At 36.0% G+C, this 16346-nt stretch overlaps 1 protein-coding gene across 1 annotated transcript; it reads right to left on the bottom strand.

Moving 5' to 3' along the window:
• Positions 1–14896: 14896 nt before the first annotated feature.
• Positions 14897–16346, bottom strand: marveld1 (MARVEL domain containing 1). The gene has a single exon (XM_058796164.1). It carries the CDS (start codon positions 16300–16302, stop codon positions 15469–15471), a length of 834 nt encoding a protein of 277 aa, XP_058652147.1. The 5' UTR covers positions 16303–16346; the 3' UTR covers positions 14897–15468.

Genomic DNA, 16346 nt, shown 5'->3' with positions numbered 1-16346 from the left:
TCTCCCCATGCAGTGTGCAGTCAGTCCTGAGCCTGTTTTCAGGCATCATAATAACGTGCCCAGAAGCACAATGTCCAAATTTGTCAGGTCTATCCTCAGCAGTGTGTTTAATCTCACAGCTTTATCCCTGAACTTCAACCTAACAGCAGCCAGTCAGCAAATGAAGGTTAACTTTAGTCAGCATAAATCAAATGCCTGTGAGCAAGCTTTCATTTTTCTATTTATACGACCTTACATCATCCTCACGATAAACTGTGTGCGGTTTCTCTCACTCCGTGTCAACACTGCATGGACTCACACCACGCATCCACAGTATAGTTAAACTCCCAGCTGTAATTTTACTTTCTCTTGCATTTATCAATTATCTCAGTGCTCACTAAGGAAAAGTTTCCTTTGTTTAAAATGCATGGCCCCATTTAGAAATCATGTGCTAGTTAATTATTCAGACTGGTTTTCCTTCACTGTGCAAGCTAAATGGCACACATTAGCCGCACATTTGACAGTTCTGTTATAGTGACATTTGCATGCAAAACAGGCTATCCAACAGAGAATGATTTTCTTTGTAGTTTCTTTTTAACAGATTAATGTGTGGCACAGGGTGAAAAGGACACCACGCTACAAAGGCTGATGTCTGTGTCCAGTTGTGATCCGATTTGAAGTAAATCTGATTTAAACCAATGTTCTGAGTTCAACATGATAATCTTCATTTCGTTCAATCCTCACAAATAAGTACAACTTTTGATTTTGAAGCTATAGCTACAATCGCCACAAGTGACAAGCTAAACATAAGCTATAAAAGAACACCACCATGGTCGCATTCAATGTCACCATCAATAAGCTTCTGACAACTCCTTCAGTCTTTATTTAAAAAGAAAAACATTTTCCCTGAGTCAGAGTTTGAAAGAGAGTGATTATAAACACTATGAATGCGGACTAGATGAGTTTAGGCCTACCTGTTCAGTGTGTGATGACATGTAATGTCTTAGAAAACCTTTGTAGTCCCATTTATCTACTTGTTAGCAGCTGCTTTTTTCTAGAGAAGTAAAAGCTTAAAACACACACAAACACACAGGGGGCTATCACATGATCTTAAGTTTGTATTAAAGGAATAGTTCACCTAAAAATGTAAGTCCATAATCCATAATATTGCTTTCTCTGATGAAAAAGTCATCTTGAATCAGGAGAGAAACATGCACAAATCAAGCACCGTTCACAAACTAAAGCAGTTCTAAACAAATACATCAGTGGACTTTTGATATGAGAAGACAACAAGGAATGAGCTTTTTCACAGAAGCATTATTATGGATTATAGACTCATATTTTAACCAGAAATGGCAGTTTTAAGTTAAAAACTTCTTCATTTCTTACAAATGCGCAGATTTTTGCTGTACAAGGCGTTATTTGATGGCTGGAGTCGTGTGGATTATCTACTTGTGGATTACTGTGATGTTTTTATCACTAAATGTTGTTTGTGATGTGATGTTTGGACTCTGATGGCACCCATTCACTGCAGAGGATCCACACAGTAAAAAAAAAAAAGAAGTTGAGCCAACTTAAAATTTTATGGCAATCAGCTTCAGCAGATTTTTGAGTTTGCTCAACTTATTTTTGTGGGAGATTCTCAAATTTGTGTTGTATAAACTTAAAGCAACAAGTTGAGAAAACTCAAAAATCTGCTGAAGCTGGTTGCCTTCAAATTTTAAGTTGGCTCAACTTTTTTTTTTTTACAGTGATATTGGTGAGCAAGTGACATGATAAACTTCGATGAAGAAACAGTCTCATTTACATCTTGGATGGCCTGGGGTTGAGGACATTTTCAGCTAATTTTAATTTATGGGCAAACTATTCCCATACCTAATTTCAAGGATTTAATCAAATATGCATTCAAAAAAACCTATTGACTTTGGAACGACGAAACTGGGAATGCTAAAATGCTAACACATTTCTGGGTTTTGGCCTACAAAAATACATAATCCTTGCATCATTATATTATATTAAACACTTTAATTAATATACAGTATTTTACTAATTAATATGTTATTTGAGCAGTGACGTTTGTATCGTCCATTTAGTCATGGAACTACTGTCATATGGAGATTAGATGAACATGAATTTAGCCCAAATGATTTTCTGAGCAATAATATTCAAGCAAATTTGTCCTTGAAACAAAAACACAAACTATGTAGAGGACAGTGTGTCAGCAAGTACATTGTAATTCAATCATGGCCAACTCCTCCCTGCTGCTCTTAAGTTTACATTTTGCCATTGATTGCTTTCTAACAAACAGAGGTTTGACTGTGTATTACAACCTCTGATTATAATGGTGACGCCTCCAGTCAGAACACAGGCTCATACATTCAACCAGCTCTGAGCGTGCATTAAACACGGCGGCCGGCAGGTGAGAGGATGCAGCATTAGTGTTTTCATGAGTGCCGATTCTATTCATCGAGACGAAAGAAAATAGTTTAATGAATGCATAATATGTTGCTCTGAGGTCAGCAGATTGAAGGTTTCATGTGTAATTACTGGCAAGCAAAGAAATGAGTTCATAAGCTCAGCGGTAGGAAACACAAATGTACCTAGTGATCCTATTTGCATAAAATATCAGATGCTGTGAGCGCTTTCACTCCATCAAGCTTGTGTTTTCTTGTATTTTCTACAAGCGTGTTGACCATGAATGGCTCTTTATGTAGATAAAGTACCCAAGTGCTAATTACAAGAATGTGGTAGGGGTATGTGTAATCAATCATTAGGGTAATTTCAGGTCTGTAGTTTATTTATGTAATTAGCATAGTAACATAATTACAATATTAATCATACAATAATTACGTCGCTGCCATCTTGTAAAAAAACAAACACTATCTCAGGTAGTTAAACAGTTGCAGAGTAAACTACAATGAAAGGCAGCTGTTAATAATAACAATAAGTTGTTGTTGGTTTTTTTTTGTGGGTTTTTTTTTTAGCAAACTGTTATTTTAATAGAATTGTCATTATTCACCACAAAAAAAAATAGTCCTTATGTTAATTTTTTAAGCTTTCCATTGATGTATGGTTTGTTAGGATCGGACAATATTTGGCCGAGATACAACTATTTGAAAATCTGGAATCTGAGGGTGCAAAAAAATCAAAATATTGAGAAAATCGCCTTTAAAGTTGTCCAAATGAATTCTTAGCAATGCATATTACTAATCAAAAACAACGTTGCAATATATTTACAGTAGTAAATTTACAAAATGTCTTCATAGAATATGATATTTACTTAATATACTAATGATTTTTGGCATAAAAGTAAAATCTATAATTCTGACCCATACAGTGTATTTTTGGCTATTGCTACAAATATACCCCAGCGACTTAAGACTGGTTTTGTGGTCCAGGGTCACAAATGTGTTTAATACCTGATTATATCTCTCATTCTGTGTGCTTATTTCATTAGGAAACTATATCTCTCATTCTGTCATTAACATCATTCCTCATTATATGCCCTTCTTCCAAATGTCTCGTTTAGACAAGTGTAGGTTCTGCACGCTATGAGCGTGAGCCGTTCAGATGAGGTTTCTCTCTTTAATCTGTGGCAGGAGAATTTACCGACCTCAATCAATGAACCTTTGTACAACAGGGCAAAATTATTGCTTGTGACAAAAGAAGCAAATTAGCGGTTAATCTCCTCCATTGCTACCCCATGGGATTTTCATTAGCCTGACATTGTGCCCACAGCAGGAAGCAAATGAGATGTCATGCAACCTGGAGCACAAAGTCCTGAATGGTCCAGTGATAAACGAATCATTAAAGGAAAAAAAAAAACCTGACTGAGCATTTCTGAACCATATGAAGTGTTTATGGAACATTCTCCAGGGTAAACCAAGGACTCATTATTATGGTGCTTGTTAAACCAAGCATCACAATTACTGTAGCTCATATATGATTTGAACAACTCCCTAACCCTAACTTTTAAACCCTGGTGAGTAACTTGCATATCATTTGTGCTCAGATTGTGCAGCTTGTTGAGAAGTGTGCTACTACATTTCAGGGTGAAAAGGTTTATGATTACCACCTGCCAGGCAATAAAAATAGGCCGGCGCTATATCTAGACACCAGAAGATCATAAAAACCTAGATTCTTTTGACGTGGACCTGTCAGTCACTACCTACTGTAGTAACCAACAAATGTAGCAATGCCCTAGCAAACGCTCACACTGTAAAACCCGACAAGTTAGAGTAACTCAAACCATTTGAGGAAACTGATTACCTTAAACCATTTAAGTTTTTAAAACTAATAGTTATGAGTGCTCTGAACTTATTTCAGTTGACTTCGCTAAATAAGATATATATTGCAGTTAAGTAATTAAATGATTAATTAAGTGCTGATTGAGCATTAGTGATGAACACCTGCTGTTAACAAACAGAATCACTGACAGAAAGAGAAACACAAGAACAACAAATAACTTTAGTCACAGCCTTAGATGAAATCAACTGAAATAAAATACATCAAATCTCTCAAAATCTGATTAAACAACCCCACAAACAGCATCACCAGCTCCACTTATTAATAACCAGACTGACTTTATTTCTGTCAGACACCTACAGAAGATCTTATTGAGAATTAACTAAGGTTTAGATGTTGATTTATTGTTTCATTTGAAGTAACCATGTTAGAGATCAGTGTCTGCTTTAGTTGGGCTCTTGACCCTTGACTGCTGTATTTTTTTTTTCTTCCTATTTTTCTCTGGCTGTTGTAACCATGTGTTTTTCAAACATATTTGTTATAACTCAAAAGCCCAGAGAAAATGATCAGTAGTTGGTTGTTATATATTTTTGATGACAATCATCTATTAGTGATCTGATTTCATTGAGAGTGAACATAGACTCATTGTGTGTCTAATCGCTGGTTAAATGAATGTATTGATTATAGTAAAAGTGATTCTAGGAGCCACTGGTTCTGGGATAGTCAGTTAATATAAGGAACTTTCCAAACAGTTTGTCCACAAAAAGTTTCAATCTATGGCTGTAAGTAGACTCACACAGACATCAAGAATCAACTTATGAACCTCAACAATGGTGACTATTAAAAAAATAAAAAATAAATTCATGCTGCAATGCTGGGTACTAGCATAGTACAAAACTCATCCATGGCTCCCAGCATGCATTGCTGCATGATTTGTTTTACATTTATTTTTTAATGGTCACCATTGTTGAGGTTCACAAGCTGATTCTTGATGTCTGTGTGAGTCTAGCTGCTGCCATAATGGAAATCTTTTTGTGGACAAACTGTTTGGAAAGTCCTTTATATTAACTGACTATCACAGAACCACTGGCTCTTAGAATCACTTTTACTATAATCAGTACAACATCCATTTAACCAGAGATTAGACACATAATGAGTCTATGTTCACTCTCAACGAGATCAGATCACAAACAGATGATTATCATTATAAATATATAACAACCAACTACTGATCATTTTCTCTGGGCTTTTGAGTTATAACAAATATGTTTCAGGAACACATGGTTACAACAACCAGAGAAAAAGACGTCAAAAAAACAACTAACACAGAAGTCAAGGGTCAAGAGCCCAACTAAAGCAGACACTGATCTCTAACATGGTTACTTCAAATGAAACAATAAATCAACATCTTAACCTTAGTTAATTCTCAATAAGATCTTGTGTAGATGTCTGACAGAAATAAAGTCAGTCTGGTTATTAATAAGTGGAGCTGGTGATGCTGTTTGTGGGGTTGTTTAATCAGATTTTGAGAGATTTAATGTATTTTATTTTAGTTGGTTTCATCTAAGGCTGTAACTGAAGTTAGTTGTTGTTCTTGTGTTTCTCTTTTCTTCAGTGATTCTGTTTGTTAACAGCAGGTGTTCATCACTAATGCTCAATTAGCACTTAATTAATCAATTAATTACTTAACTGCAAGTTTTAAAACTTAACATGGTTTAAGCCAAGGGGAATTGGTTTACTCAAATGGTTTGAGTTACTCTAACTTGTCGGGTTTTACAGTGCAGAACACTCTAGCATAGCAACACTAAAAACAAAACAAAAAAACTCTGAACATTATAAATAAATGAATATCTTATCCTTTTGTAAAAAAAATAAATAAATATACACTTTTGCAACACAACATGAACAAAAACACAAAACCACCCAAAAAACCTCTGTAACAAAAAAACCCAAATCAAAACAAAGACACTCCAGAAAAGGTCTAAACACATTTTTAACAAAAAAACACCCTCAAAAAAGCTCTTAACACTTTTGCATTATAGGGCTGGGCGATATATTGCATGCGATTGTAATGCTCATCTCGTCAGAAAAGCCGGTTCCATGATTAGCGGTAAATCTCCATCACCTGCTTTCAGATGGAGCAGCATTTAATACACAGAGCCATAGATCACCGATAATGAACGCGATATTGTGTAGCTTGTCAAAGGCGATTCATCTGCGATAATAACGCGATATTGCGTAGCAATCATCGCGTTCGATATATCGCCCAGCTCTATTTTGCAACAACAAAACAAAAACACCCCTAACAATTCTTTTTGCAACAACAACAAAAAGAAATAAACAAACAAACAAGAAATAAAGCAAGCAAAACCAAAATAAAATCAGAACACCAAAGCAGTGCCCTAAAAAAAATGACACACACACACAACACCCTAGCAACAACAACAAACAAACAAAAAAACAATACAAAACAAAACAAAAAACACCTCCAAAAAGATATAAACACTTTTACAAACAAACAAGCAAGCAAGCAAAACCACAATAAATTCAGAACACCATAGCAGCACCCTGGAAATCACCCACAACACCCTAGCAACAACCTAGCAATGCCCTAAAGCCACTTTGAACAAATTAGCTACACCTTAACAAGTTTATCAACTCTTGCGTCACTCAAAATTTATCTAGTCTCGTTATGCTGTTATTAATGAGGGCCATGTTTTAATAAAAAAGTACAGTAGCCTATTTACTAGGATGTTCGTTGCAAAGACTTTGAAACATCAGTCATGTGTTTGAAACAGCAGGCTGATGGTAACAGATGCGTGTCAGTGAACTAGTTCAAATCCCAGTACTGCACACAAGAATGAAAGAAGAATCCTCACTGAGAGATGTTCATATGCAAAATCCTACTGCGGCTACTTCTTATAAGCTACACTACAGTGTGTCCTTTTCTCTGACCTCAATCTCTCTGTGCCGCTCTGCATTACCATAGTAACAGTCTGAGACAAAGATCAGGCCTGTATAAATACATTCATCCAAAGCATAATGAATCAACTGGCCAAGCTTGTTAGTGTTACCAGGCAATGCATTTGTCTTAGAAACTATCTGGCAAATTCTGTCATACAGACACAATTATCAGAGAGCTGAGGACGGGGAAATTAGTTCTCAACCATGGGGCCAGGGCCAGGGCCGAAGCCAAATAGGAGGTCTTAGCATCTTCCAAGAGGGGTGCAAGTTAAATAAAAGTGAAATTTCAATAATAGTAATATAATCTGTAGAATGAATACTACAATAAAAAATTAAATAAAAAATTTAAAACTAATTTAATTAATTAATTAATCTTAGCCAATGGACAATTTTGGGAAGTGGAGAGTCAAAAAGGCTAATAAAAACTGGTTTACAGTGAATTTCCCTGGGTTATTGGGGGTTATTTGATCTTCCTGACTCTTTATGGGCTGTGGCCTATAAAGAACAATTAACTTTTGCAGTAAATAAATCTCTTATGTCGACTAGCTGTTAATGGCTGACATTTGTTGTTGAGTGTCTGAAGAGAAATTAGTCCCCAGTTTAAAAAAAAAAAAAAAAACCCAAATGATTTCAAGTTCCGAAAGACCTTTTAAAAAAACCCTTTGATAGCATTTCAGTGACATATTTCATTTCATGTTAAGACAAGGTGATTCTATAGACCATTAAAAAAAACTTGAGATTCAAAACATTTAATTAGCATTTCATATTTACAGCCTGTCAAGAATTTCTGCAGCAACCCTGTAAATCTGTCCAATAGACAACAACAAAACACATCAAGAAAACATAAAACCTAAGATAAAACCCAGTAAAGTTCATGAAGCAAAAAGGAGGAAGAAATTTTACAATCGTTTTACTGCTACATAAAGTGGAACTGTTTTCCTGTTGATATTGAGGCTTTCAGCTCTAGTGTCGTTTATCACTGCTGGCATTACAAACAGGTCGTGTAATGAAGCCGTTTTCAATTTTACTGTTTACATGGGTCAGGAAAATATGCATTAAAAGTATAGAATATTTAATGTTGTCTATCTTTATGATTACAAATGTAGACTTTATTGATTTATGCATTTATATAGTTTACAATAAGTGACCAAAAAGTGAATAATAGACTAATTTTTTTCAATCTTTACTGCAGAAGTGCAATACCAGCGTCATGACTCAATGCTTTAACAACCTGAAGAAATATTGAACTTCTCAAAATCATTACTGTGTGACAGCGCTAATCTTTCTCAGCTCACACAGATGAGCCAAACACCGCCATTCTATAATCCTGTAAAGCTCATAAACCTACAAATACTACATCCATCAAACTGAACATTGTGTGTGGATGATCTCAGTCTTCTTGCTGTCACCAGCAGCTGGTTTATGTAAGAGACAATCCTGACACCTAGAGGAAGACTTAAGAAGTTACAGCTTCTCAGCAACGGACAACCTAACCTATTTAGTAGTATTACCTGATAGAAATCACAGTCATCTTTTTCTTTTTTAAAAGAGTATTTTGTTCTTAAATGTACTGGATTCATGTGACTTTGGCTTATGAGTGTTAATAAGGCTGGAGTGGTTCGTCAAGCAACCCAAGTAATATTCATGAACAAACTTTCATCATAGTAGAATGATGTCAGATGAGGTTGAAGGTCAAGGGGTCAAAATTTGACTACCCTAGTTAGACTTCAATATGGTCAAAAACCATCTTACAATATTTAAAGCCGCTTGATTGACATGTAAAGCTATCATTCATACTTTGTTCTTCTTATACACGGCATAGATATATTATACCACATTAGCACAGAAAATAATTATTTAAATAATGGCAACAATCTCAAAACTCTGAATTTCAGATTTGCAACATGCAACAAATCCAGTGATTACTTCACCTTCCTACATAAAATATAAACCATTTTCATTTGTAAGCCAGCCAATTAAATAAAAAATTAACTATACAATAGCTGCTTTCCAGTTTTGTATGTAATATACATCAGATTCATGCATGCACTAACCCTGCTAGTAGATGTTGAACTACACACTCTACATTGCATCTTTTACAGCCATTCTAAAGTAGTTGTGTATTTTGACTAAATAAACCTTTTTGCTAGCAGCATATACTTGCAGTATATATTATATATATAAATATAATGTAGATGCCTGACAGTGCCAAATTATTTTGGAGTGCTTTCAAAAGCTGCTTTCCACGTCAAAGCTATAGGGCATGAGAACAAGGAGGTCTATAATCGATGAGGAAAGTCATTCTTTAAAACTGCCCATTCATCTAAATGCCAGTTGCTACTGCCACTGTGATGAATAGATAGATAACAATAACAGATCTCTACAAAATATTTTAGACCTCCTTGGGAGTGAAAGTGAAACAGTGCCACCTGCTGGAGATTTATTCAGTATAATTGTGTGTATAGGTACTACAAATTAAGAAACTTGTTGGACAATATGGAATCCTACTATATTACATGACGAAAACCAAGAAGAAAATAAGATACAATTACATTTTTCACCTCATGTTATTTTCAATGTCTATGTATGTATGTGTGCGTGTGTGTGTGTGTGTGTTTGTGTGTAGGTGTGAGTAGCCTATGTATAGAAAAATGCAAAATGAGGGACTAACGATCAAAACGTCCAATATAGCAACATACATTTTTATCTCTGAAAAATGTAAGTGTTAGAAACAGGTTTTTAACAGTGCAATTTGGAACAGTAAGATGTCTAAAATGAACCACAGATTCAGTCCTGATGTTGAGTCTAGTCACACCTCTGAATGACACCAAGCTAATTTTGTGTATCAGAGCTGCATTTAGTCAAACAAAAGCTTAAATATATACCCAAAAGCCCAAATGTGGAAAAAGAGACTTTAACATAATAGTTCTGTGGAAACCACAGCAGTCTTTTGCTAAATTAACACATTTGATTTGCTGGTTTAAGGCTCATAATAACCAGGTACAGATAATGCCACGTCCTGCCCCAGGATTTTCCTTCAAGTCCAGACAATTCTAGGAACTCTGAGAATAAAACACATAAAAAGTTGTTTAAACCACGTTGTTTATGCTCTTACTCTTACCAATGGAAATATGTGTGCCTTCTACGCACTGTTTATTATAAAAGTTAGTAATTAAGTGAATTCTAACCAAGTTTAAAATGAAATAAATGTAAAGTAACATTTCAAATATATACTATTAAAATGAACTAAATGTCAACTTTATTATATTTAAAACTGGATTACATCCATTGACAAAGCAGTCACCCTATTAGATCAACAGAGGAAATTTTTGGTCATATGTGTGCAAATATTCTGCGAATGTGAGAGTACGTCTGGCCCTGTTCTGAACAAAGCAGGCTTGTTTGACTTTAACGCTTTCCATAACAAGCATGCCAAAGTCTTGAAGGCCTGTTTCCTTCTAAGGCTTCAGAAAGCCTCCCTCTGCGTTTATTGAACTAGACACGTCTGTTTGTTGTTTTCTCTCGCAAAGCAGTACAGAGAGCCGAGAGGTGGGGATCAAAACGCAGTAAAGCTAGCTGAAATATTGATGAACATGAGGAGGATTCTCCACGAATACAGCCTAATCAACGCATTTGCTTTCCCCCCGATTACAATTAGCAAAGTCTTAGTTAAAGCTGAGTTAATAACACATTCTTGCCATCTGCTATGGGCTGGCAGCAAAAAGGAAGTCTTGGTATTTCCAGAACTCTATAAATAGGCCTCACAACCCACAAGCCGCACTGCCCTCTGCCACAATCTGCTTGAACACAGCACCAATTCAGACTGCTCCAAAACAGGACGTGACATCATTTCCTCTTGCCCATAATGTGATTCTGTCTCCCGGGATACAGGTTGTAGGAAAATGTTATAACTACAAGACTTGTGCAAAAGTTTACTCGCTAAAACAAGAACATTACATGACATGGATTGTGAAACTGGGGCAACAGCTTTAGGTAGACAGATAATGTTCATAGTAAAGAAAAAATAAAAGAAAAAGAGATCACTTTAAAACAATTGTTTCATAGACAGCAATGAGATTAAATGGAGAGCAAACTGCTAAAGTCTAAACAAAAAAACAAAGCGTAAAAATTTTTTTTTATAAAACGTAAAAAGAAGAAAAAAAAAAAAAAACAACTATGGAAGCCCGTTTCCGCCACTGAATTAAAAAAAAGAAGAAGAAAAAAAGGTAATTGCGACTTTTCTCTAAACTTAAAGCTTACATCTCACAATTCTGACTTTTAGAAGTTGCACAATATAAAATCGCAATTTCCAGAAAAAGTCAGAATTGTACGTTTCTAATCACACAATTCTGACTTTTTAACTAGCAATTGCGAGTTTAAAAAAAAATCGAATTGTGAGATAATTGTGAGATAAAATGGTCACAATTACCTTTTTTATGTTTTATTCAGTGTCAAAAGCAATCTTCCATAAATTAATTTAAAAATTATAAATGAAGTAAAATTGTAAAATAAAACGCAAAAATACTACATCTGCTTTCTGAAAAATGGTCAGAAATAATGATATTAAATTAATTTAGTATTTGGAGTCATTTTTTTCCTGTTCAGGTTTACACATCTTAAGGTAATCTAATGCAGAGTAGACAAATAGCGTCAATTTAATATTTCCCAGAGCACATTTTGCTAATTTGACATTTTTACATTTTTCTTCAGAGGAGATTGTGATGTTTGGAGTTCTGTCATCAAAAAAAAGTTGTTCCAATCTTGTATGAGTTTCTTTCTTCTGTTGAACACAAAAGATGATATTTTGAAAAATATGGTAGCCATCAACTTGTGTAGTAATTTTTTTTTCCATTCTATGGAAGTCAATGTTTACCAGTTTGGTTACCATTAAGGAGTAAATTATGACAAAATTTCCATTTGTGGGTGAACTATCCCTTTAAATAGAACATACATGGGAACTATGGGAGCTGTGAAAGAGCAAGCAAGCACTCAGCAAAACCCTTTCTTTTGGGTGGATCTAAAATAAGCTCTAGTTCCTTAAACACAGTTTCTAACTGTTCAGAAGTTCTGAATCACTTGCAACTAATAAATACGAAGCCAGAGGAAATGACATCATGACAATACGAATGGTCCTGAGCTGTGACGTCAATAGCAGCAGACAAGAAAAAGTCATGCTTTTAAGAGCCCTTCAAAATGCATCAGGCACTGGTACAACATTTAATTAAATATTGCCCTTTCCTTGCCGTCATTTTCTCAAAGATCTTGCATAATACTTCTTTCCTTTTAGACTTAGTCTGTCCATTCACTGATTTACACAGTTTTTTTTTTTCCTCATGTGAAGAGCGTCACACAGGAATGCGCGTCTCAGCACTCTGCGCAGAGCGTGTGGTTAACGGTCCACATGTGCAGGCCTGCTCTCATTGAAGCTCTGATGACTTATCCTGTGAATACGAGGCCCACATGGAGCAATTAAACAAAACAACCCCTTTAGTCAAGGGAGACAAAGCCAACAGCTTCAAAACACTGGAAGAGGCACCTGGATCATTTGCAAATGAGAATATAAAATGAAGTCACTCTCTATTCAGGTTTATTTGACAAAGTCATAACTATAAAGCCATTCAAGTCCTGGCATACATACAGTAATGCGTTACATGGTTTTCATCAGTTAACGACGTCCATGTGTTTCTGTCAACATGTTTGAACCGGAGCGCTTCCTCTGAAGGCTGTACCCCACTCGAAGCTCCTGAGGGAGTTCCTGCTACTTCCTGCATTCACCACAAATCACAATCCGTCCGTAATAATGAAAGCTGCACAGCCAAACTGCAGAATTCCTGTTAAATGATCATTTGTTGACCTTACCTCTGGCCATATATGAGTCATCATACATTCATTTATTTATATAACCTTGCTTCGTAACCAGTGTTGGTAGTGAATGTTATACAAATGTGTCCATGCATTCTTAATCTTTCAATATTTCATGTAGTGAGTATGCGCCAATGGCCCATTCCAATAGATAAATTCAGTTCATATTGTTTGGCTCACTCTCTACCACCTTTTGCACTGTTGCTAGGGTGATAAAAATAACATGATGCAATTTCCAATACTACTCTCTACACAACTACGTTCACTGAATTTCCAATGCATATTTCACACAAAAATGACAAGCGCTGCCCGGAAATGAAAGCTTTAAAAGATACTGGGTTGAAACAATGAGAACTTTTGAAGGAGAACATGTTTGATTTACCAAAATTTGGGTTGGAGGCATCAGTTCATTTAAAGATACTGAGTTTTGCTTGAGCCACTTAAAAGTAAAGTAATTATTTAATCTGAATTATATCTGTATTGAAATAATCTAGAATGATTGCTTTCGGACAGAAATATTTTTTATATATTTTTATTTATGCATGCATGCATGCAAGCTGTTGTAGGCAGTCACTGCTGTGCAATTTAAAAAATATATTAAATTTACTAAAAAAAATTATTATTATTATTATTATTATTATTGGCCTATTCTTGTGATATCAAGTCTTAGACAAACATCACATAAAAAGATCATGCCAAAATACGCTTTAATGCTGCAAATCAAAAGTTTGGCTATTCAAGAATAGGATGACATTGATGAGCAGAAAATATCCTACTATGCCAGAGAGAAAGAGAACGCTTAAAGTTAGAGAGAAAGAGAGCTCTTCAACAGCAGGAAATGTCTTTCAAGTTCAACAGTTTGTGTAAACACTGATCCTCCAGCATTGAGAAATTTATGTCATTTAATAACTTTTTATTTTATTTTTTCCAGGGAGTGTGAACATACTGTTCTGTATTGCTAGAGGAAGCAATTACCATCATAGCACTCCATTTAAAGGAATAGGGCAGTAGACAAAACATGAGAAATCAGGTTGAAGAAATGTTTGTCCAGCAATCTGTTCTGCTAGTGAAGCGTTTTATATTAGGATTTGTGTTTTTTGTTTGTTTTTGAAAGAATGCTCACCAAGGCTGCATTTATTTGATCAAAATATAAAAGTCATTTTAATACATTTAAACGTAAAGAGTTTTCAGCAGTCTGTTCTCAATGTCATATGATCCTTTAGAAAACATTCAAATTTTTGTTATTGGTGTTCAATTATTAACAATAGTTTTTACTTACCCCAAACATGTGAATGCGTATCACGGTTTTAACCAACATTAACCAGCAAAAACTCATTTTCAATATTAATAAGAAGAAAAGTTTCTTAAGCGCCAAATCAGCATATTATGTCATTTCTGAAGATCACGTGACACTGAAGACTGGAGTAATGACTGCTGAAAAATACTAAAGGTTAAATAATAAATTATAAACACATTTCACAATATTACCGTTTTCACTTATTTTTCATCCAATAAATACAGCATTGGTGAACATGAAAAAAAAAACAGCTTAATTCCAATCTTTTGACCAGTACTGTATTAAACAAAGAACTGTATGTTATGACGTAACATTCTGAAATGTAGAAACACATTCACACACAATTTGCAGTTTGGACTTACACTGTATTCCTCCTAAAACTCATGACAGCATAAAAACCGATCACAGGCAGCTGTCCCAACATCTCTGTTCTTTGCAAATGATCCACGACCAACACAAGAGCACATTATATTGTGATCTGGCTGGTATATTACAGCCTCTATTCCTAAATTTACCAAGCAAATTAGGAAACATCATACAAAACACAGAAATGAAGTTGCATTTACTTGATTTCGTTCTTATTTATTAAATGTTTGCTAACAACCACATATTACACTTCATTCTAAAACATGATTGTTTACATTAAATATTTCCTCTCTTTAAAAGCGGACCAAGTGGAGATCTTTGACGTGGTGCGACTCATTCTAGGATTGTCAAACAGTCAAGTACATGTACACATTTGATGAAAGACACTGAGCGATTAAACAAGGCTCTGCTTCATGTCAATGTCATATCAAAAGGCTAAAAGAACAAAACATGAAGAATATAGTTTCGTTAAGCAACAAACTGCTCTTTGAGTTGTCAGTTATACAATACAAAAAAATAAAACTACTTATATATAGAGCTCCGGTAACATAAACACAAGTGTAAAATAGACTTTATGTGTGACTGCAGTACAAAAGCTCTATAAATTACTGTATAAAAAGCGACAAACAAACCTGAAAGCCTGAGGCAAGAGGATCAACCCTCTGCTTTGATTAAAAAAAAAAGAGATTTGTAAGTCTCCAAAAAGCTTTCCAAATTGTCTCGCAGCGGAAGGGTGTGAGGGATGCAGTCGGTTTTCAAACTACCGTCTGCTCACCTCGACATTTCCTGCAGCTGCCGTAGACGGCGGAGAGCAGATAGACGCTGGCGGTGAGGCAGGCAAAGACGGAGGCAGTGAGGTAGACCTTGTACAAGCAGTGATGTTTGTAGACGTCCAGGTTGCAGTAGGAGTTCTTTTGGGTTTTGTAGATCATGATCCCAATGGTGGACAGATACAGCAGAGTGGCGGCAACGTCGTGGATGACGTTGCTCAACAACCACCGTTCTCCTCCGAGAACGGGAACGAGGTCCTGCTTGTCCAGAAGCGTGAGGATGAAGATGGCTAACGTGAGGAACCAGAAAAGCACGGCCACAAACAGCACATAGTGAATGGAGCCTTCATACTTGTTGGCTGCGATGGTGACCCAAAGCCCGGCTCCCAGCAGGATCTGGAGGACCCGTACAATTCCGATAAAGCTCTTGAGGAATTCCAGGAAACTTCTCTTCACCTGTGGCTGCGGGGGCATCTCCTCTTTTTGTTGAAGAGATCTTCTCCTGGAGGTCGGGGAGGGGGGGCTGTTTGCCACAAACAGAGAAACGAAGAGAAGAAAGAGCCAGCAGGAGAGGTAAGGAGTGGCTGATAAGGGTTTTGGAGGAGGAGAACCCTGCAAATGCACACAGAGTGATTCTTCTGCTCGGCCCCGGGCTTTTGAAATGACTTCTGTCTGTCGGTCTCTTCCGTTTCCTGTGGTAACTGTTGAGTCGTGTCTCCCTCCCCCTCTTTCCAAGCAGAGAGCAGGAGGAGAAACAGAACAGAGGGCAGGACTTGAAACACTAACCCCTTTCTCCTCCTCCTCTTCCTTGTCGTCCATCACTCTCTAAGTCAACTAGTTAGAAAATTCCTGCGAGTGCATAC

The sequence above is a fragment of the Onychostoma macrolepis genome, chromosome 13 (assembly GCF_012432095.1).
Source record: "Onychostoma macrolepis isolate SWU-2019 chromosome 13, ASM1243209v1, whole genome shotgun sequence".
Lineage (NCBI taxonomy): Eukaryota > Metazoa > Chordata > Actinopteri > Cypriniformes > Cyprinidae > Onychostoma > Onychostoma macrolepis.
Note: the sequence above shows the minus strand (reverse complement) of the source record. Positions and strands in the feature narration are given on the sequence as shown.

What these genes read in the sequence shown, in the direction of transcription:
- marveld1 (XM_058796164.1), bottom strand. Translation starts at nt 16,302, where the DNA reads ATGGACGACAAGGAAGAGGAGGAGGAGAAAGGGGTTAGTGTTTCAAGT.